General features: G+C 41.4%; 1 protein-coding gene across 3 annotated transcripts in view; it reads left to right on the forward strand.

The window, feature by feature from the left end:
• Positions 1–24,107, forward strand: part of AMPH (amphiphysin) — a 299,359-nt gene that overhangs the window by 219,079 nt on the left and 56,173 nt on the right. For all 3 annotated transcript variants that reach the window (XM_053608793.1, XM_053608795.1, XM_053608796.1), the window contains exons 9-14: positions 450–532; positions 2,804–2,942; positions 4,617–4,745; positions 16,352–16,468; positions 20,011–20,034; positions 21,960–21,986. In XM_053608793.1, the coding sequence (XP_053464768.1) occupies positions 450–532; positions 2,804–2,942; positions 4,617–4,745; positions 16,352–16,468; positions 20,011–20,034; positions 21,960–21,986 (519 nt within the window). The remainder of the gene's footprint in view (positions 1–449; positions 533–2,803; positions 2,943–4,616; positions 4,746–16,351; positions 16,469–20,010; positions 20,035–21,959; positions 21,987–24,107) is intronic.

A 24,107-nucleotide genomic window follows, 5' to 3' on the forward strand; every position in this document is an offset into this window, starting at 1 on the left:
TAATGCTGCCATTGTGTTTTGTAGTGACCACATAATTTTCTGTATCTTTGGCAGACTTTTTTCACAGTTTCAGAGCCTCTTTCTTTTTCAGCCCATTTGTAAAGTTGGGATTTCAAGTGAAAAATATCTTAAAATTGGTCTCAACATATTTAGGGACAACTCTGTTGTTGACTGATGTTTTCTTAGTTATTGGGGAGATTGTGTGGCTATTTCTAGTGGAGTCAATATGTACTCTGGTTAATAAATATATCTTGATGCTTTTTCAGTTTATTTTAGTTTTGACATGGATTTTAAATTTGGATGATGTACAGAATTTGTTATCTTGAGGCCATCCAAACTATCATAAGATTCTTAGTTGCTCAATAAGTACTTTCATTCTTGGGGAGAACAGCCTGAATTGGCACCTGGATGATTTGCAGCTAATACACAAGTGGCTTCTGTCCCCTTAGCTTTGCCACAAACTATATGAAGTGATGACGAAACTGGGTGACCAGCACGCCGACAAGGCCTTCACCATTCAAGGAGCTCCCAGGTAGGCCAGTGTTGATAAGAGTACTTTGAATATGCTGCTTGTTGAAATGTCTGTAGGCTGTCACCCAGCCTACGCTATTTCCTTCACCTTATAGAAGTCTCCAAGGGGCTTTCCACCTGAGGGCTGATGCTGACCTTAGTTCTGTGTGTACAGTTACTCAGTGAGGGTTTTTATTGCCACAATAGAACTATCTGCCTTTCTCAGCTTTCTACAGGGCCAGATAGCAATGGTGTGAAATTTTAATATATAGTTTCTAGTTGCACACTTGTTACTTTCTCTGGAGAAGAGAAGAATTCCCCAAACCTATGGCACTCCTGATTCTTATCATGAGGGCTGACATCCTTGATGAATCCATTTTGGGAAAGGACAGAGGAAGTAAGACCTCCTCACTGTCTTACCTCCTACCTATTGATCTGGCAGACAGGGAGTGGTCTCTGTTCTCCGGCATACTGCTGTTTGATGATGCCAGTCAGATGCACTGAAGGACCAGTAATCCACAGGGGGATGTCTGCCTTGCCGAGGTTTGGCATCACGCTTCCTCTTGTGTTTGGAACCCCTTTTCCTCCATCCTTGTCAGGCATTAGGTACTCAAGGGAGCACAGGCTAGGGATTCGGAAGACCTAGCTTTACATTTTGTGACTTTGTAGTTCATTTGCTTTCCTTAAGTAAGTTCAATAACCTGTCTGGTTAAATGTCTCATTATTCTTTTAATTCAGTAGAGAAAATATAAGATGCTATTGAACTTGACAGTCTTGACAGTCTGTCTGTGCAGCTGTAACATCAGTCAGCATGAGCACTCTGACGCATGCAGTTAGGACAACACAGCCATACTCCTGCACCGACTTCTGTGTACGGTCGTGTTTGCATCCCTCTGCAGATGGCTAGTTTTCTTCTCCCCTGGTCTGTGGATTAGCTGCCCTCATAGTCTCTGGGATGGCTGCTGTACTAAGTGAGCAGTAGCCTTACCTTCTCTACCTAAGGAGAGGAGCTCTGCTGTTACTGTTACTGTTTCAATACCGTTATTTCACCGATGAGCTAGACAGAAAGGAAAAAGGAGAATAGGAATATTGAAGTGATGTTATGTTTGGGTGTTGTAAAAAGTAATGGTTGCCCCCTTACGTGGAACTGAAGGGACAGGTGCACCTGATGATTTCTCCCGAATCAGAGAAAGTGAAGACCAAGTGGAGCCAGGACCTCTTAACACATGTTCCTTTTGTTTTTTTCAACATTCCTCTGCAGAGCGAGGTGGTGAGTGAGCTCAGGGGAGTCTCTGTTAAGCCTAGATTGGGGGTGCGCTTCCTGTTAGAGGACATGATTGCTGGCATGTGGCTCCAATCATGCGTGTCTGTGTTCTCTAAAGGACCCTGCTCCCCTGGCCCCGTGAAGATGCAAACCATGCTGCTGAATATGTGCCGTTTTATTTGGTGGTATAGGCTCTGTTCTTTCTAGCTGTAGACTTTAGAAATTCTTAGAGAGTAGGATGTGTCCCGAGTGCTTCTTAGTCATCACATTTGGGCTGTTCCCAAGTGTCTGGCCTGGTGCTGGGAACATGGTGGGTGCTCCGTAAACATTACTGAATCTCACTCAGCACATGATTTATTTGTACATTTCAAGGTGTCTGAGTTGAGTCATTGGTTTATAAGGTGCAGAAAGAGAAGTGAATTAGTGGAATTATTTTTAAATGTCATCAGGGAGCATGTCTACAAAATCTTCATTTACCCTATGCTAAGGCTGCCTTTTAATATAAAATTTACAATTTTCAGAGTAGGTTTTTCTGTAGATTGTAACATGGCAAGATTGGCTTGTGAATAAAAAATGGAACTAGTTAAATTAATCCAGCCTGTGTTTGGAAGATGCTTGCAGGGTTTGTTTGAAAGAGCAGGGGTTTGCGTTACTAAGAACTTGAATTCTTAGTAATTCAAAGGAATTCTTGAATTCTTTACTTGCATTCACATCCACTAAATTGCTGGATGGCTTTAGGGTTGTTTTAACCTCTCTGTGCCCCACTTTACCTGTAAAGTGGGGACAATATGGCATGGCCACTGTGAAGAGAAGAGATAGTGTATGAACAGGGTCTGGCCCACAGCGGGCAGTAACTGGTACCAGTTATCACCATCACCCTTACTGTTGGCCAGAATTAACCAGGAAGGGGGAGCAGGTTAATAACATAACCTTATGCGTCAGGATGCTTCAGGATTTCTCTGGAGACCCCCGAGCACATGAGTGTTGTTCCTTAGAAGGCCCCTTGCTGAGTCCTCTGTGTTCATCTAGTGATTCGGGTCCTCTCCGCATTGCAAAGACACCGTCGCCCCCCGAGGAGCCCTCGCCCCTCCCGAGCCCAACGGCCAGTCCGAATCACACACTGGCACCTGCGTCTCCTGCACCAGCACGGCCTAGGTCGCCGTCTCAGGTAGGAAGACGAAATATTTTGGTGGATGGAAGCACTCACGGAGAGGTGGTCCCTTCAGGAATACTAGTGCCATGGAGAAGTTTCCAGCTGGGGGGCCTGAGGTGTAGGATGTGGGCATTATGATTTTCACTAAGGCATCTGCAGTCTGGGTTTTTGTTTCTTTCTTTGTGTGTGGGTGTGTGTGTTTGTTTTTTAGAGACAGACTCTTGCTCTGTCACCCAGAGTAGAATGCAGTGGCGTAAACCTAGCTCACAGCAACCTGAAAGTCCTGAGCTCAAGTGAGCTCCTGCCTCAGTCGCTTAAGTAATTGGGACTGCAGGCACCCGCCAACATGCCTGGCTACGTTTTCTACTTTTTGTAGAGACAGGGTCTCATTCTTGCTCAGGCTGCTCTCCAAGTCCTGAGCTCAAGCAACCCTCCTGTGTTAGCTTCTCTGAGTGCTGGGATAACCAGCGTGGGTCCCTGTGTCTCTCCTACCCATTTTCCTATTTGACTTTTTATACTTCCTTACACGCCCCGTGCTTGAGTCTGTTGGGCTAGCGTGCTCTCCTCTTCTGCCAACTCTGGCTCTTAGAATTCTCTTTGAAGGGTCCATTCAATCCTCTCTTCTCCATGAAACCTTCTCCAGCTTGGGGCTTTTGGCTACATTCTAGGAAGTACTGCCATGAAAAGCAGTTACTTTATATATCACTTCACATTTCTTTTGTACTATATCGTGTATGAGTAGCCATTTAATAAAACGGTATGGACCATGAGATTAAAAAGAAACAATATGTTCCAGCTCCATCCATGTCAACATGAAAGAGGTAAAGTCTCCATTTTTTTTAATGCTGTATAGTATTCCACAGTATACGTATACCACAATTTATTAATCCATTCATGAGTCGAGGGGCACTTAGGCTTCTTCAAATATTCTTAGTAAAGTATCTCAGGAATGGAAAAAAAATATCCAGTGTACTCAGTACTACTGTGAAACCAATTTATAATCACTCACACTTGCATTTGAAAAATGAAACACAACTATAGCCTAGGATGAAGGAGGAAAGGGGAGGGGGTGGGTTGATAAAGGTAGGGGGACCACATCTATGGAGGACATTGCAAGTACAAGTTGGATCTATCATGTGTGGAACACAAATGTCTTAATGCTGTAATTGGGTAAATGAGGTGAAGGCTATGTTGATTAGTAGGATGTAAGCACTCCAATTTGTACAAATAGTCAACACATTAAATCCCATAATGGCATAAATGTATTTATGATCTATGTACAAATGACTAATAAAAAAAAAATAAGAAAGAAACACTAAGGGCTGGGTAAAGGTAACTGTAGAGATTGCCAACTGTAAAGATTGCCATCTTTATTTTCCAAGCCCAGTCTAGTTCATGCTTTCAAGCACAGCTGCTTCTTGACTTGGCATGGTGTTACGTTCTGATAAACCAGATAAATGATAAATATTCTAAATCAAAAATATGTTTAATACATGTAACATACTGAGCACCGCAGCATCTGAGAGGCCCCTATGTAGACAACATTGTTTCCCTGGTTCAGGAAGGCTTATTTCTATCTAAGTTGCATTCAGAGATCAATCTGTCCATCTAGTTCTGTTCGTAGGACATTTCTTCATGTCTCCCACATCATCTTTGGCTGGATTAATGTTTATATTTAATGTTTCCTAGACAAGGAAAGGGCCTCCCATTCCACCTCTGCCTAAAGTCACCCCAACAAAGGAACTGCAGCAGGAGAATATCATCAGTTTCTTTGAGGATAACTTTGTTCCAGAAATCAGCGTGACTACGCCTTCCCAGGTGAGTGCTGGTTCCAGGATGCCCATGGCACTGCCATGGCAAAAGGACTATCAGGGGTCAGTTCCAGGGAAAATGGCAGACTTCAGAACCAACAATGTGGTTTTCATTATCATTCAGGTTTGTCTTAATTACTTAATATGTCTAAAACATTCTTAAATCAGTGATGTATATTGTGTGAAATTATTCTTACATTATTAAGGGTAGTATATAATTATTGTAGAAAATTGGGTACATACCAGGAAGTATAAAATGAAAGATTTTAGTAGTCACTCAAATCACACCACTGTGACATAACCACTAATGCCCTTTGGTCTATTTCCTTACTGTCTTTTTCCCAATGCCAGAGTGTATATCAGTTTTGCACCATAAAATTCGCATTGTACTGTTATGTATTCCTGACTCCTCTAATTTTTTGGAGCATTTTTCACGTTCTAATATTGTGTTTGTAGAAATATGTTCAGCTATAGCAGCCTATTAGTTGGATGCACCGACCTTTGGTTGCTGGCCACAGGTTGCTCCTGATTTTTTTGTTGCTTCATCAGCACTTCAGGGACCATCTGTATATATATGTTCACACATGCACAACAGAAGGTGCCAAAAAAGGTATATACATTTTAATAAAGGAAAAATTATTTTTAAATTATAATATTCAAGTCACGTTTAACTTCTGAAATTACGAGAGGTAGAAGATACAATATACAAGGTAACAAATGTTATCAAAATTTATTGAGTATTACAATTTTAATATAGTTTTTTCTTTCTTAAAATGTATGTACATTTTTTGGCACCCTCTGCACATAAGAATTCATGTTTTGTGCCTTCTGTTATTTCTTTTATATTGATTCCTAGTAGGGAATTGGAAAATGAAATCAAAAGAGGTGAATAAGTTCAAGTCTGTCTCCCTTCAGCAGGGTTGTACCATTTACGTGATTCAGCAGATGGAGTCAGTGTTCCTGTTGCTCTCGAGGACACCTGGGTGTATGTGTCCCACCAGCAGCTGCTCCGAGGCTTGTCCCTGCTGGCAGCTAGATTTGTCTCATTGACTCAAGAGTAGTTGTGACTTTTCAGAACTGCTCTTAATGGGAATCCATCTCTTTGTTTCGCAGGTGGAAGTCCCCAAAGACGTCAGGCCAATGTCATTTCCTCTCAGTGTTGTCTGAAATAATATTTCCATTGTGCAAGTGGCACTAATGCAATCATGTAATGACTGAGCATATAAATGACCAATTACAACAATATCTCTGTTGCAGTCACGTCTTGTCAATAACTGCAGAGATAACAGGGGCCTTAGAAAATAAAAACTCTAGAAGCAATGCAGTGGGGAATCATCATTTGTCGTCCCTTTTGAGGCACAATGCTTTGAGCTATTGTTTTTCCTTCTCTGTTGTTTGCATGAGATTCTGAGTTTCGGAAACTAGGGTTTGAAATGTGATTTATGGCTCCTTTGAGGAGAGGAATTGCATGTTTATCAGTGTGTGGGCAGATTGTGTGTCTGTGAATTCAGAGATGCTCCTCGGCCGTCGCCCTGGTACCAGGCGTGAACAGTTAGTTCCCCGTTGGTGCAGCCCTTTGTATGGGCCTCTTCCCGGCTTTGTGGTCGTCTTCACTAGGTGAATGTTCAAACTGAAGGTGTTTTAGGGAGATAGCACCCTTCCTCTGCTCCTCTCTCCTGGACACTCAGAGAGCATCCTCTCAATTCCGTCACAAATGGAGACTTCGGTCACCCAGAAGCCTTGTGTACTTAGCTGAGGACGTCTTGCAGTAGACGAAGCAGCTGAAGGAGAGACACCGTGACACACAGACATGTGAAATAATGATGAGGCTCAGAAGTGTTCTTTCTTTTTAATTTGCAGTTTACTGACTTGTAGATAAGGACTCTTTGTGGTGGGGGAAAGTACAAAAGCACTTTTGAAAATAACAAACGGCAGGAGAGGCCACTAAGTACACCTGGGAGCATTAACTTTGCTGCTATCATTGAATGAACCTGATGTGAAAAGTTCAGAGCTGGGTAGAGAGAGGGGAAGCCTTCTCCAGCTACAGCTGCTCATGGACACAGCCCAGTGGTAGAGCTCTGCTCCTGGGCTTTGCTGGTGCTGTGCGTGAGCTCCGGCTGTGGGGAAGGGAGGGAAAAGCACCTCCCCACCTACATCTGTTATAATTTTCTGGTTGTACGTCTGCCCTTCAGTCTGCCAGGCAATTTAAAAGGACTGACCACCAGAGACATTATAGGGGTGCATGTTGGAGAGTACAGCCTCACACGTATTGTTTTCTTTTTTAGGGAGGGGGCAGAAAAGTTTCTTCTCATTTTCTTGAATCTGAGAAGCAGCATATAGCTCCAGCAGCTGGACTGCAGAGGAGGACTTGGAGTGTCTCATATCAAGATGTCAAGAGGGAAAGAAGCAGGGGTGTATAGATTTCAGTGTGCTTTCTGGTTCCTTGAGTGATATCGTCTCACTTTATTTAAAAATTTACAGATGTTGCCTTTTCCTCAAACATCTTGATTATTTCTTGCTTTTCTTGTTCCTCTGGAGATATAAATGCCCATTTTGTGTTACATCAGCACCTCTAGCAGAGTTTCTGATTCAGAGAGTCTGGGTTGGGGTCAGGAATCTGCATTTGTCCCGAGCTCCCAGAGGCTGTTGCTGCTGCCAGTCTGGAGACCACACTGTGGGAGCCTCTGTGTTGAGCCATCAGGATTCCACGTAGCACAAATCTGACATTGACAGCAGCACAGTGAGTTCACAGATTTCTCCCAGGGAAAGATGCAGCTGGGTCAAGTGCATTTTGGTCAAGTTATTTTGACCATTTATAACTGCTGCCTCTAATCACTTCTCAGCCTTCGGGCTAACATCAATGTAGTATACCTGCGCATTTAGAAATCGTGTGACTGAAAGAGCTCCATACTGGGGCTGTTGGACACGTGCATGTACAGGAGTGTACTTGTAACATTAGATGTGTGCAGGTACCTGCCATAAGTGTGTGGGTCACATCATCTGGACAGCAATGTGTTTGACAGTGCCCAGATAAATTGGTAAAGGAGAATAAATAAAAGTGCTTAGAAGCAGTGAGATGCTAACTGCAAGGAAGTACAGTATTGAAAACTGAAAGCTGAGACGTATCTGGAAAGGTTTTCCCTGATACATGTAATAATATAGAATGATCCATTTACATTTTACTTAAATATTAATGTTTTCCTAAATGAGTCATCTACATTTAGAAGATAGGTTTTTGTATAGCCAGTTGCTATTTTTATGATGTGCTGGGGGGAAGGGAGGAGCATTTATACTAATCCTGCCCAGAAGCTCAAAATGTAATTTTTGAAATATACCCAGTCTCGGGCGGATTTGTCCCCTATACCTAAAGTGTCATGGTGCTCTCCTGAGTGTGACCTGAGATTGAAAATGGAAATCATTAGGCCTGCAGAGCCCTTTAATGACCCAAACATTAAATATAGATAGAATTTTTTCCTGGAAAATGTCCTTACCTGGAATTCTGGTTCTGTATTTACCTTTCTTTCTTTTTTTTTTATTAAGTCAAATACACATAGATCATGAATACATTCATGCTTATGTGAGGTACGATGTGCTGATTTTTTTTTAATACAATCTGATATGGTTAGATCAAACCAATCAACATATCTTTCACCTCATTTATTTGATTATCGTGCCAAAACATCTATGTTCTATACTTGACAGATTTGATTTGTATTTACCTTTCAAAGGAAAAGCCATTGTTCTCTATTTTTCCTCCCAAGAATAATTTAGGGAAAAAACGTGTGTGTGTGTGTGTGTGTGTGTGTGTGTGTGTGTGTGTGTGGTCTGCCCTTGCGCCCCTGCATTATTCTTTTAAAGTAGCATTTCCAAAGTGTTTTGGGGAATACTAGGGTCAGTAGCTTCAAAAGGGAGTCTTTGGTAGTATGATCCTGGGTGCTATACCACCCTTTGCTTTTTTGCAGCTTATTTGAGCTATTCAAGGCTCTAAGAAGTTCTAGAACAAAGTCCCAATCAGGTGTTAAGCCAGAGTTTCTCAAACAGTCACTGCTTTACAACCCTGAAATCCCCTGTTCCTGAGAAACAAGTATTTGGGGAAACATTTTAAGAAAGGAAGATCTTAAAGATGTATGTCCCTAGAAACTAAATATATGGCCTATAAATTAGATTTTTACAGAAGATCAAGACAAAAAAATTAAAACAATCACATATGTGTATACATACATCAGTGTATGTGCAAGGGTGTTTCTCTATGTTTTCTTCAAAAGATGTTTTCTACTGCTTTGTATCCTAACTTGATGACTTGACTTTAAATCCAATGTCCACACTCCTGTTTCTCCAGGGCTTCTTTAGGGAGTATCTTTTGCTGGGGGCCTATAGCCATGTAAATAATTTGAGCTACTTTAAGTGAGCATGTAAGCACCATTTGGTGGCCATTCTCATGGGATTCTGTAGGTGAAATGCCATGCTGGCAGAAGGGGGGATATCTGCCCACCTACTGCCCTCCTGGAAACAGGCCTGGCCACTGTGCTCCAGGACAATTCTGTAGATAAGAGCCTGAGAGTTCCTGGCCCCTGTGTGTGCAGTAGGGCTTGGGTGGGCTCCAAAGTGGAGAGGTGGGCACCAGGCCCATGCAGGACCCGGCTCGGGCTCCCGGTGTCCTCAGCAGACGGCACCATCAGCCGCAGCCATTCCCTACCACCAGAAATGGGCTTAGAACATTTTTAAAAGGGGGCTCAAAAGCGTGAAGCTGCCCTGAATTTCAAGGCGAAAAGTGTCCCACTTTTCCCAAAACTATATCTTTCTATTCAGTGGCTGAGAGGAAGGAAAAAACTGCCTGTCTCACGATTTTTTTCATGGTAGATACCCCCAACTATTTTTCCTAAATCTTTACCCAACAATGATATCGCATATTTTCTCTCTATGATAAGGTTTCCCTTTTACAAATCCAGAGGGATTATCCTTTGAACATCCAAAGGCTTATTCCTCCAAACCCTGTTCACCACCCTGTTGGGTGCCTGCTGTGCTCCAGGCAGACTTGAGCACAGCCTTCCTTCCAAGCCTGTGAGTGCTGGGACTCCCTCAGCACCATGAACTCTTCTGCTCTTACAGCTCTGTTTTCCAGCCTAAAACTTACTTCATTTTCACTTTCTAAGTTCAGGAAATCATCCTATTTTGGTAGCCAATCAAACAGAAACAGATTTTCAATGTGCAAAATCAGTTCATGAAATGGAATGGCCCTTCTCATCCTTTGCAGTGCTGAGGGGCCAGCCTAAATACTGGTAACTTGGTTTTCAATACTACATTGGCTTTTATTGTTCTTTTTAAATGAAGCACATTTCTGAACCAGCTGCCTTTTCTTTCACTTGTGGTTTTACAAAGCAAACATATTAACATTATTTTAAGAGAGAAAAAATTATTAAGATGAAAATTGGAAGGAAGAAAAATTACAGTGTGTTTCAAGCCCAAATGTAGTCAGTGTATTTCCTCAGTGAATTACCAGCATCATTGTTCTGTTCCTTGAACAGGGAGAACCAAGCAGTATAATTTATGGTATTCTGAATATATTTTTAAATTATTCTGTTATTTAGCCTCCCCATCTTCCAAGGTTCTGAGACCCCAGAGCTTCTAATAATGTTCTTTCTTATCTGCAGAACAGGAACACCTACTGAATATTTATATTCCCTAAATATGTCATATGCAAGGTCTCATTCAATTTAATCTTGACATCAATCCTGTGATTTACATGTCATTATCCCTGCTTTATAGAAGAGAAAACCTGCCATCTGCCATACCATGGTGTTCCTAGGACAGACAGGGAAAGCAGAATGCTATAGCACATGTTGTAACATGTTACAACATGACCACATGTTGTAACATTTTAAATGCCTGAAACATAGCAGATGCCAGGTGTCCAGGAAAATGAACAAATCTATGTAACAGTTTCTCTCCTTAATGTCCAGAATCCATGTTTTCTAGAACCTGTTTAGGTTTTGTTATTAGTGGAGTTCTTCAGGTTGTTACACATGGGGGACATTCTTGGTGAGTATCAGGACCCGGCAGTAGGAGGGACATCATTGACCAGTCTAGCCCTCTGTCCATCCGTGAGGTATAACAGAACTTCATTATAAGCACAGAACCTGTTGCTCTTCCTTGCTGACTCTGTTCTCATGAATGGCGACCTTTACACCCTTAGGTCGACTTTCATAATGTATTAAGAGCAGGTGCTACACCAAGAATGACTTTGTCACCTACCAACTTGTTCCAGTAAAAACAGAACCAAAATGAAACAAACTAAGGAAAAGTTCCCTATAAAGTTTAATTGTATGTCAATCCATTAAGGCATTGCAGGATCATATAACGTAGGTAGGCACCCAAAGCAAAGGTGGAAACTGGAGGACAGTTGGTAAGTCTAGGTTTTGTGTAAAAGGGTCTGTAATGTACTAGTCTGCTAACTGTCTAGTAGTCCCCCTCACCTGGGTTTCACTTTCAATTACCCAAGGTCAACCACAGCCCCATAATGTTACATACAATAAGATTTTTTCAGAGGCGGAGGGGAATCACATCTGCATAACCTTAATTATTATGTACTGTTATAATTGTTCTATTTTATGAGCTATTGCTATAAATCTCTTATTGTGCCTAATTTATAAATGAACATTTATACTAGGGATATATATATATATACACATATATATATAAAGAGGGTTTCAAAAATGTATACATATTTTAAGAAAAGAAAAAACTATTAAATTTGTAATACTCAATAAATACTAATACAGTTTGTAATACTCAATATATACTCATACAATTTGTTCTCTTGTTCTCTTTGTACAATTGTATCTTGTAATTGTAGAAGTCAAAGGTGAGAGTACTATAATTTTAATATAGTTTTTTCCTTTCTTAAAATGTGTATACATTTTTTGGCACCCTCTGTGTGTGTATATACATGTATAAATACACATATAGGCAAAGCATAAATACACATGAAAAAATGTAGTGTAACAATGCTATCAGTGGTTTCAAGTATCCACTGGGGCCTTGGAAGGTGTCCCCCAAGGATGAGGGAGGACTACTGTGCTACAGCAAACACTGTGGAAGGAATACTTGACAACATAGTTTTATTTATTTATTTTTTTATTAAACCATAGCTGTGTACATTAGTATGATCATGGGGCACCATACACTTGGTTCATATATCGTTTGACACATTTTCATCACATTAGTTAACATAGCTTTTGTAGCATTTTCTTAGTTATTTTGCTAAGACCTTTACATTCCACATTTACTAGGATTCACATATACCCTTGTCAGATGCACCGCAGGTGTAATCCCATTAGTTCCCCTTCTTCCGCCTCCCTCCCCCCTCCCTCCCCTCCCTTTCCCCTTTCTCCCTATTCTTAGGTTATAACTGGGATATAGCTTTCATGTGAAGGTCCTACATTAGTTTCATAATAAGGGTGAGTACATTGGGTACTTTTTCTTCCATTCTTGAGACACTTTACTAAGAAGAATATGTTCCAGCTCCATCCATGTAAACATGAAAGAGGTAAAGTCTCCATCTTTCTTTAAGGCTGCATAATATTCCATGGTGTACATATACCACAATTTATTGATCCATTCGTGGATCGATGGGCACTTGGGCTTTTTCCATGACTTAGCAATTATGAATAGGGCTGCAATAAATATTCTGATACAAATATTTTTGTTATGGTGTGATTTTTGGTCTTCTGGGTATATGCCCAGTAGGGGGATTACAGGATTGAATGGCAGATCTATTTTTAGATCTTTAAGTGTTCTCCATATCTCTTTCCAAAAGGAATGTATTAATTTGCATTCCCACCAGCAGTGCAAAAGTATTCCCTTTTCTCCACATCCACGCCAACATCTCTGGTCTTGGGATTTTGTGATATAGGCTAGTCTCACTGGAGTTAGATGATATCTCAAAGTAGTTTTGATTTACAACATAGTTTTAAATAATCAAAAGATGTTCCATTCTAAGATGGCAAATCTACAGTGCTTGGATTCTGTCAACATACTGTAGTTAATACTGTTATTCACATTAACTGTGATGTGCCCAGCCGTAACAGTCTTGTTACAGGCTTCCAAGCAAGAAGTTAAATTTCCCTAAGCCACCATTTCATCGTAATTATTGAGACAGAGCATTGCTTTGTAGCCCTGGGTAGAGTGCTGTGGCGTCACAGCTTACAGCAACCTCAAACTCTTGGGCTCAAGTGATTCTCTTGCCTCAGCCATCCAAGTTAGTTGGGACCACAGGTGCCTGCCACAACGCCTAGCTATTTTTAGAGACCACGTCTGGCTCTTGCTCAGGCTGGTCTTGAACCCATTGAGCTCAGGCAATCCACCCACCTCAGCCTACCAGAGTGCTAGGATTACAGGCGTGAACCACCGCACCCGGCCTTGAAATGCTAAAACTCTTACTGTAAAGTTGTAAAGACCCTTAAATGAAAAGTATTTATATTACATGAAAAACAAGTCCTGAATTGGTTCTGCTCCTGAAAACTTTATTTAAGCCTTTTGAGTTAAGCTTTTTATTTGACCTCTTGTGCCTGGTTAGGAAGGTATAAGTATCTAGCATGATAAAGGAGGCTTGCTAAAGATTCTTAAAGTACATTTAATGAAAGAATAAAGAAATGGAAGATCCCTGGGAAAAGTGATACCGATGTTCTGACAGTAATCTGGATCAGATGGTAATATAATTTAAAAAATCATTTTGTGTGTGCCTGTGTCTTCATATAGCCGTGGAGGGTGATTTGGAGACTTTTCCTATAAATGTATTGTGGCTATAGCTATATGTTGAAATCTTTAGTAAAAATCGAAAATTATAATTCTATTCCTACTTTTATCCACTTTTACTAATTTTGTTTTCATAATACATAACTTTTTTTCTAAATAGTGACTGAAATGTATTGTTTTGGAAATTTGATTATTGTTTAAAAATTTTTTTTAGTGGGGGAGGCGAGGTTGTTATATTGCCTAGAATGATTTCAAACTCCTAGGCTCAAGAGATCTTCCCACCTTGGCCACCCAAAGTGCTGGGATTATAGGTGTGAGCTAGTACAACCAGCCTGGAAATTTGATTATTCTATATCAGTTTTGTAACTTGTGATTTTTTTACTATAACAAAATATTCCCATGTCTGTTTAGTAAATCTCATCATTAAATAGCATCAGATCCTTGTGTTATGAACCCATCTTCTATTGTTAAGTTGTTTTTTTTCTTTTGTTCATCTGCTTTATTAATGTGTGAGTGTCTGACAATAAGCTGTACATATTTAAATTGTATTCTCTGATATGTTTTAACGTATCTGTAGAGCCAGGGGGTTTCAACCTTTTCAAATTTTTTTTCTCTCCTGCATATTGGAAGAAGAGTTGTCTTGGGCCAAACAGTAAATACACAAACACTTCCAAAAGCTGATTAGCAGAAAAAAAAAAAAAAGTCTAGGCATACTTTTTGTGGCACCCAGATAAGCAAAAAAAGTCTTCACAAAATCAGCATGCAGCCTGGAGGCCACAGGTTGGACATCCCATGACACTCTCTGGACCGTGAAGCCGTGACCAGAATTGAGACAAGGAAAGCATCTGTCTTCCCCAGATTTTCCTGAGTCACTTTGTCACTGCTTTCGCTTCTCGCCACGGGCGGGATGCAGCGTCTCCAGGTAGCGTGTAACTTCTTAATGCTGTCCTGCCTCTGCTGGGGCCCAGGGAAAGCGATGAATTCTGTTTAGCTGATTCTTCTCATTCCGCTAAATGGGGAAATGATGTGTCTCCTTGATTTTTTGTAAGGATTATATTTGATGACAGAGCTACAGTTTGCAGAACATGGTAAAGTAACTGCTTTAGAAGCAATAAGGCGTCGTTAACCTTAGTCTGCACCAGAGTTCACTAACAGGAAGAATGTTCATACATGTATGTGCAGAGTTCTTAGAACACAGCTGGGCATATTCTAAGGGTAATGTAAGTGTTTACTAAATTTTAAAAATGTAGTTGTACCAATACAAAAGTTGGTGAAACACAAAACTGATGTAAATTTTGAATAGAGAGCAAGGGAATTAGTTGATAGTTCTGTGACGATAATTACTAAAGAAAGTAGGGCTCTCAGAAGGACATTTATCCTTGTGAAATTTTTTAAAAGTATATGTGAGGCGTAATCACGCTGCAGACTAGGAAATGCCAGACTAAAAGCATTCTATATAAACAGCTTTCCTTCTGCAGTGAATACGGATAGAGTACAAGAAGTATTATTGGTCAAACCTCCCAGCTTTTCATACATTTCTAAGGCTTTAATATTTTATGTGTATGATTAATAGTGATTAAAATAACTCAAATTCTGTAAAAATCTTTCTCCAAAATTCTCTATTTTTATATAATACTTTGCCCATTGGTGTGAACGTTCAATTTCTAGACAACAAAGCATTTAAAAGTGACACTTTTGGGCGGCGCCTGTGGCTCAGTGAGTAGGGCGCCGGCCCCATATGCCGAGGATGGCGGGTTCAAACCCAGCCCCTGCCAAACCGCAACAAAAAAATAGCTGGGCGTTGTGCCAGGTGCCTGTAGTCCCAGCTGCTCAGGAGGCTGAGGCAGGAGAATCACGTAAGCCCAAGAGTTAGAGGTTGCTGTGAGCCGTGTGAGGCCACGGCACTCTACCCGAGGGCGGTACGGTGGGACTCTGTCTCTACAAAAAAAAAAAAAAAAAAAAGTGACACTTTTATCGAATGCTAAATGCATGCAACTTGAATTGTGTGAAAACCGACCCCAATTCTCTTTACTGTAGTATAGCTTATGGGGTCTTTGTCTCAGCTCTATCCCTTACTGTGTAATCTGAACTTGGGTTAGGCCAGCTTCACGGCCACATCGTTTTCTGTGTCGTGATACAAGGAAATGAATGAATGTGAATGTTTAGTAGTAGAGGTTTTTGTTGTTATCCTAGTGGGACTTTAATTCTGTGTCTTACGTGGCTTATCTTCTGTCTAATCCAAGAATATTAGTGAGCACTTATTTTGCAGCAGATGTTGGGAGAGGCTTTCTCTCTCTTCCTTCCCCCCTCCCTCACTCATGCATCTACACCCAGTTGACACAGGTAAGATTATGCACAAAGAATAGGTTAATATGATAAGTAAATCGAGGAGAAGGGTTCTGGGAGGGGAAGAGGCAGCTGGGATGTGTCAGCTTCACAGAGGAGCATCACAGCAGTGGGTTGCTGTAATGGGTCCAGGGCTTGGCCCATTGTATAGATCTGGTGGTCTGTGATTTTTAATCTGAGTTCTCTGAGTTAGCCGGGGAAGATTCCTTGTATCCTGGTGGCGTTAGGACAAGTCTTTGGACATGCTCTTTGTTGACTGGACTTGGAGCTGGACAGAAGACAGGGACTGGAGCCTGGACGTGTTCCAGGGTGACTTGAGTTATACTTGTCCAGAGTTATTGCCTCTCTAACCGAGTTTAGCTGAATGACTCTGGTATGTGCGGATGAGTCGCCCCACGGTCCACTCTCTAAGAGTGCTTTGGGAATGTGCAGTAAGGTTACTTGAAGGGATTACACATGGGCTGTATTATGGAATCTTATCAGATTCAAGCAAATACATGTGTTTTTTGACAGAATGAAGTCCCTGAGGTGAAGAAAGAGGAAACTCTGCTGGATCTGGACTTTGACCCTTTCAAGCCTGAGGTGGCACCTGCGGGCTCTGCCGGAGTGACCCACTCACCCATGTCTCAGGTATCAGGTGCTTTTTGGATGTTTGGGGCTGACGCTTCATAAACCTCAGAATGCTCAGTAAGGTAACAGAAGACCCTTGTCCCTTTCAAATGACTGTCATCCTCTTTCATTTTTGGTTGGCAAATGTTTCCCAGTAGGAAGGAGAGGTAGAGAGAGGACCTGATCCATATCAGTTATTCTAAATAATGCCCTTGGCTTTCTCTACCCGGCATAACCCTATGTCCCCACAAAGTGATTGTTACTAATCCCCAGGTGTGGATGATACATATTACGGCTTCCCTGAGTAAAGCTCTTTTGGCTTTGGGTTTACTTTTCTTCATATTTTCTACTTTTCTTCCTCATACTTTGCAAGTTAAGGCATGTTGGAAATAACCAGGAGATTGTGCCTCAACAGAAATGTCTTCCAGTCCCGACAGTTCGACTCCATGAGGGTGTGCTCATTCTCTGCATTGTAGAAACGTCCCTCCTGCGATTCTGTGGTTTGACGGGGGTTGGTCTTGCCCACCCAGGCCTCTCCCTGCTCACCACTGCCTCACTGTCTGCCTTCCTCCCATTCCAGCAGTCACTGTCGCAGCATCGCTGTCAGAGGGATGCCTGGGGCAGGTGCTGTAATGACCTTGGGTGACCCCTCTGGAGCTTGGTTAGTTTACAGTTTTCTCTGCCAAAGAGAAGGAAGTAAACTCAAAATTTGGTGAAATAGAAATCATTTGTATCAGTGTGTTGGATGTGGTTGGGACCTTACATTTGAAGTTAGGCAAATGCAAAGATACTTCAAATTAGTGAAAGAATGTCATAAAGCCCAATTTAGGAACTGAGAATCAGCTCTATTTCCTGGTCTTGAAACCTTTTTGTTATGTGACAGTAAACTGCTGGGGGGAGGGGGGGAAGCTCAATATGAACCTCAACAAATAGGATACTGTCTAATTTATGCTTTGTTCTAGAATGTGATTTTGTTTGTTGTAAAATAGAAGCAAGAAAAGTCTAAAATGTCAATAAAGTAGGAAGTTAAGTAGATTAGGCACTAGCCTTAAAGATGCTTTGCAAACAATAGGTTCTTAAGTGAATGTTTCCAGAAGCTCTCTGTTAAATTTCTTCTAGGAGATTCGAGATGTTCATTAGAACAATAAAGGTGCTGAGAAGTCCTGACATTAAAAAATGTGTAATTTTGTTTGGAGTTTCCTAAATTTGTTAATGAGTGCAGAAATGTATTTTAATGAGTTTTCTTGCCATTCATTGGAATGTTCTTTAAATCCTACTTTGGGAATTGCTAAAGTAGTAGTTGTCAGTAAGTTCGAAGGTTCCACCATGCTGGTCAAGAAAAGTAGAAAATGAATGTATGTATAAATCCGCTTACTTCCTTCTCAAAGCTCTGTATAATGACAGACAGCCAAAAGAACTTATGGGGTTCCTTCTACCTTACTTTCCATATTTCAGTTCTCTCATGGCAGAAGCAAAGTTTCCAAGGTAGATGCTATAACAATTAGTGTGTGAGATTTCACAGCTTGCGTCTGTAGGTAGATAAGAGAGAAAACTCTTTTATTAGAACCTGTGATTAAATACATCCATAAATCATGGAACTTTGTGCGGACTTAAGACGAAAGGATTCTTCCAAAAATTTTTTTTGAATGACCTCGTTTATACCTTCAGAAGTCTTAGTTCTGAAGGAAACATATGGCTGTGTTTAGGGCAAGCTGTGTGTGTCCCTGTGCTCTTCCCTCGGGGCAGGCAATAAACTCTTCTGGCCTCCTGGTGGCCTTCATTGAGTCACCTGGCTAAGAAGAAAAGTCTTCAGCTGAGTGCCGTTAGGTTCTGCCTGCCTCAGAATGATGTCCCCTCATCTGACCAGTGTCTCAAGTGGTGGTCTTGCTGTGGGCAGGACCCCTCATCTTGCGATCTCCACAGTGTCACACACGCCAACACATCCTTTCGTGATCCTGAGGACTGGCAGATGTGATGTTTCCCATTTGCTGCTTGCCTTCTGAAGAAAACACTATTGCTGTCTGCACCGTGCAGAGACATGTATTAGCTTTTATAATCCATGATTCTTAAGGGACTGGGAAGCAAGGAAACAGAGACCATCTAGATAATTAGAAAATGCAGAACAAATCCATGTACCAAAAACCGTGACTCTCGTAGGAGCTGTTTTACTCTTCTGTCTTAGTCATTCTGTAAGAATGTGCTAGAATGGGCCCGACCAAGTGGGTGGTTATAGTCAGAACCACAGGGCTGCTTTCTGTAGGCAGGAAGACCCACGTGAGGCATCTGTAATCTCATCTGGAAACTGTAATACTTTTACGATAGGACTTCCAGGCTCAAGTGACTCAAACCAAGTGCCTAAACGTGGATCCATTCTAGTCACAAAGATTTGGGCATAAAGGGGTGTAGCCTTAGCCTCAGTTTTCAATCACAGGAAGGAAGAAGGAGAACTCTCCCCATCCACAGTCGAAGTCATTAGAATGTCTAGATTCATTCCCCAGGATCATTAAGCTTCATAATGCCAATAGCAGGTGTGATTCAGTCCTCGGTCCTCAGAAGTGCCCTGTTGATTTACATGCTTACCAGTTAACTACCCTGTTTCCCCGAAAATAAGACAGTGTCTTATTTTAAGGTGTGCTCCCAAAGATGCGCTAGGTCTTATTTTCAGGGGACATCTTATCTTTCCTGTAAGTATGTCTTATTTTCGGAGGATGTCTTATTTTCGGGGAAACAGGGTAAACTACATGTTATCATCTAATTCAACATATTGGAGAACTAGTCTTCTAGGCTTGATTCACCTTCCAACTGGTCATAATATATCCTACGGTGTATTAGCACCCATATGTAACATTATGGGTGGTAATATTGTTAGTGTTGATTAGGTTCTATATTTCCTCAGAGATGTGATAAGTTCTGATATCTGGACACCTTGTTTGATTCATTTTCGTGATGGGTGGCATACATGTGCGTTTGTGTGTTATAGCAACTCCATCCATCATGTTTCAGACACAGCTGTCCACTCACACAGTGAAAGGCAGATAGATTAGGCCTGTGCTATCCCATGTGCTAACCACTAGCCACGTGCGACCTTTTAAACTTGAATGGGTCAAGCTGCTATCCCAACAGCTAAGTAAAATTATGTACAATTAAAAATTTGGACGGATGGAGGGGGATGGGACCTTGGTGTGTGTCACACTTTATGGGGGCAAGACATGATTGCAAGAGGGACTTTGCCTAACAATTGCAATCAATGTAACCTGGCTTATTGTACCCTCAATGAATCCCCAACAATAAAAAAAAAAAGAAGAATATAATAAATGTAAAGTTATTAGAAAAAAAAATTTGGTTCTGTGATACCAGTACCTCTCAAGCACTGGGGAGCCCCCTATGACTGGTGGCTCCCATCTTAGGTAACACAGGAACCTCACCAAAGAAGGTTCTACTGAACATTTTTGTACTAAATGTTTTAAAAATTTTTATGATTTCAAGAACTTTTATCACCTCAGTAGTTTTTATATGTTTTAGACTTGTATATTAATCATATTTCTGGGGTTTTTTGCTTTCAGACATTGCCTTGGGATCTCTGGACGGTAAGACTACTAAGCATTCTGTATCTTCATGAATCTTGATGCCTAGAAATTTGGAAACTCTGTTATATTTTATTTTATTTGTGATAGAAAGAAGAGCCATGCGTTTAGTGATAACATAGTCCCTGAGAACAATCACCAGCCCCCCTGGTTGAAGGTTCCAAGTTTTACCGGGACCTACATGTCATGATGAAAAGAGTGAGAGTGCCAGTGGACCAGACTCCTGGGTGACAAGAGGTCAAGATTTTGGTCTCGTGCTCTTTGCCTCTTCCTGTGATAGTTGGGTGGACAGAGGAGCTATTGTGGTGAAAGGCCTGCACACTTGTGGTTGCTTTTAGATAGAATATAAAGAAAGTATGGATGAGAAAATGGAAGGGATGGGCTACTCTGCACAGGGAACCATTTTTTCCTTGTTGTGTTCGGTGAAGCTTGGTTCATAAGAATTTGAGCTTTTAAGCCAGAAGGTTTGAGTCCAGACTCCACTGCTTATAGCCTTGGGACTTTGAGCAATTTCTAAAACTCTCTAAGCCTCAGTTTTCCTCCTCTGTAAAATACAGGTAATGATGCCTGCCTCAGAGAGAGGATGAAATAAGGTCTTTGTAGAGTTTTTAGCCCGAGTCTGCTATGTATCCTTCATTGAAAGGTAGACATTATTACTGATGTTACTTATTCAGCTGTTCTGATGTGTAAGGAGGTGAACTCCCAGATTTAAAGTTGGGAAACAGCCACAAACAAAGCTTTGTGACGGCCTCGCTGGTGCTGTGAAATTGGGAGACTGGCCTCACTCTGATAGAGCCTGATGTGCCTCAGGGTGGAGCCTTTGTCTCAGAAAAGCCTTGGTTGTGTGGTCTGCATTCCCCAACTGAAGTTTTATATTTTCTTCTTTGCTAGTGAGACAACAAGAGGGACATTTGATAGATGCAGCTATTCATGAACTTCTGAGGTGACATTGCTACTTCCTCCCCTCCTAACAAAGGCATGGTTCCTTTTACTTCCGCAGGCATAGGTTTATACTGTGCCCTTGAGGACCCTTGGAGCAGCTAGGGAAGCTCTCAAGAGAAGAGCTGGAAAGTGTTGATTAAAACCACCATGACTAAGCTGTATCTTTCATAGTTGGTTGGGTGTACTTTTATATTCATAAAAAGGGATGCATGGATTGATATTCAGGGCATTTGAATTCTAGCCTCAACTCTTCGTTAATTTTCTGGGTGATCTAGGGGATAATACCAATTTATTGCTATTCCAATATTTCATATCTTTAGTTGGAACTGCACATTTTTTTCCCCAGCTGGGAAGGTTATAGTGAGGGTAAAGATGTCATCTAGAAGGAGCTTTGGCTGTTTCAAAAGACAAACTGAACTGTGACAGTGATAAGAACGCGGAACGATGGCTTTCTGGACATAATTGCTCACAGTTCTCAACTCTGTACGTCCCAGGATTTTTCCTTATGTGTAGAAAATGACTTTGAGTTCAAGGGAGGAATATCAAGAGAATCCTCTAGGCAGTCATAGTGGTTAATATCAGATCATTTTCCACCGGTGAGTAAGTATAGGAGTAAATATAGGATTAGTTTGGAGAAGATTTTATTCTGACACTATTCAGAGGATGAGACACTAATTTCTTGACCGAAAATGCTTGATCTTATTATGGTGTTCTCAGAATTTTTTATTTACTTTAAACATTGCATGCAGAGTCTATTAAAGCAGAACTCATGTACTAGCCATAAAAATTCCTTATTGACTCTAGAAAATGACAGGTGTTTTGTGTTTAAATTGTGCCTTTTCTATAGTAGGCTTAGATGATATTGGAACACAAATCATTCCCATCACAAAACAAGTTGTAAAATATAATCTTAAACCAGTAATTATTAGTGAATTATCTTTTCTTGCCTCATTATTATTATTATTATTATTATTTTACCCATACAGACAACAAGCGCTGATTTAGTACAACCGGTAGGTAAATTCTGGATTTTTTTTTTGTATTTAATATGCAGTATATACATGATATATTATCTAGAATGAACTTTCCCCCATGGCTTTGCTAGTTATTGATTTAACCTTAGTTGAACCAATTAATTTAAACACTTTGTAGTTTTGTTTAACTGGTGTTACCCTACTGAAGAGCTTTGAGTTTCTCATCAAATCTTACCATGATCTTTTTCATCTTATTTTTTTTTTCTTTGCTTTTCTGCATACTTTAAAGACTGACTCTTCAAAAAGTCTTTCCCTGTGTAACCTGATCACGGAGGAAACTCCAGACAGTGGGTTGGCCGAAGAAATTCAAAGATCTCAAATTTATATGGGTGCATTTACTTGGGGCCCTGACCCTAGTACAGACAGTGTCAGCCAGGAAATTCTCTCAGGCAGATCTGGAGAAGACCCTGCATGTCTCTCTGAAGCTGAGCAAGACATGAGATTATTCACCGGCATGCCTTCTTCTGCTGATGGGCCTGTTGTGGCTGAACAGAGTGAGTGTACCCTGGGGCCAGGCTCTTCGGGTGGAAATGAACAACTCTCCCCAAAGCCTGTGCCGGAAGCTGGAGTTGCCGTTGCTGCTGGTGCAGAGTTGGGGCAGCCGTATGACTTGCCTGACCCAGAGATGCCCGCCATGGAAACAGCTGGTCTTTTCCAAGAAATCTATGAAGATGTTCAAAATTCAGATGAAGAAGAAGAGAAACTGAAGACAGAAGATTCTATGTGGGCAGGTGTGGAGACATGTCAAAAGGTAGACATGGGAGCTATTGATATCAAGGCACTGGAAGGGACAGAGGAATTTGAAGAGAAAGGAAATGAAAGTATAGGGAACATGGTGGTAGATCTTCTTACCACAGTGGGCAAGCAAGACCAAGGGACCTTACAAATCAATGAAGTGGACTTTAGGGAGGATCTTAGTGCAAGGTGTAAGGACAGTGTAAAAACCAATGAAAATTCTTTTGAGAAAACTGACCTATTGGAAGAAGCCATGAAAAGAGTAGATATGACAGAAGAATTTAGTGATGGAGACCAAGGTCTACATGATGGGATTCAAGTAGCGATTAGTAATTATGAAATTATAGAGGGCTCTGGTGCTAAACCTGCCAATCACACAGATACCTTGAATCCACCTCTCCAGACAAACTCTGTAGCTAGTAGTGAAGGTTCCAGCCCTGAGGGATGGGAATTAGCTAGAAAAGATATCAAAAAAAATTTAATAGCCCCTCCCAACCATGATGTAATATATCACCCAGCACAGAGTGGTGCAGATGCTGAAGCAAATCAGCGTGAGACTGTGCTGAATGCTCCTGGAGATGATGGGGAGAAAAATCAGGCAGCTGATGTGTCTATAAAACTTGAAGTGGCAGCTCAGTCTAAGACTGACCTTAATTATTCTCTGGGAACTGATGGAAACAGAAGGGATGTGTGTTCATCTGAGGCAGAAGACTCGTCTGAAAGTACAGTGAGTGGAGACTGTAGTCATGCCGGTAGCTTGCCAATAATTGCGCAGACGGACTCCTGGGGGACAATTCCAGGTCAACTCTGGCAACCATGTTTGGATTCGGCCATGAATGACATGGATTTATTAGGATTCTCTGGTATACCAAGTGGCCAGGCAGGTGGATTTGCCAGTTGCCTGGATTCTATTAACCACTGGCCTATCAGAGATACAGAAGGCTTATGTAGTCACTGGGAGCACTTAGATACAGCTGAGAGCAGCAAGGGACTAGAGGGGGACTCACTAGCTGGTGTATGTAAGGAGCAAGCCAGTGCTAGCCGCTGGGGACAAAGCCAGGAGATAGATAGACCGCTAGTTCTGGGAAGCTCCTGGAACGCTAGCTCTGAGAGTTCTGCTAGTTCCCGAGACAATGACACCAACAACTCAGATTTATCTGAAGATGAAATTGCTAACCAGAGATATGGATTGTTGTACCAAGAAATAGAGGCTGACAAAGACGAGGTACTTACCCCGGTCTGTAGTGTAGACTAGCAGAGACTTCCGTAGGTTCTGTTTCTCCTAATGTCTCTCACCTCCGTCATCCTTCATCACTATCTTCTCCGAGTCCTGACTGATCTCCGTGACAGATTGTCATGTACCTC

Source organism: Nycticebus coucang, chromosome 11 (genome assembly GCF_027406575.1).
Source record: "Nycticebus coucang isolate mNycCou1 chromosome 11, mNycCou1.pri, whole genome shotgun sequence".
NCBI classification, from domain to species: Eukaryota; Metazoa; Chordata; class Mammalia; order Primates; family Lorisidae; genus Nycticebus; species Nycticebus coucang.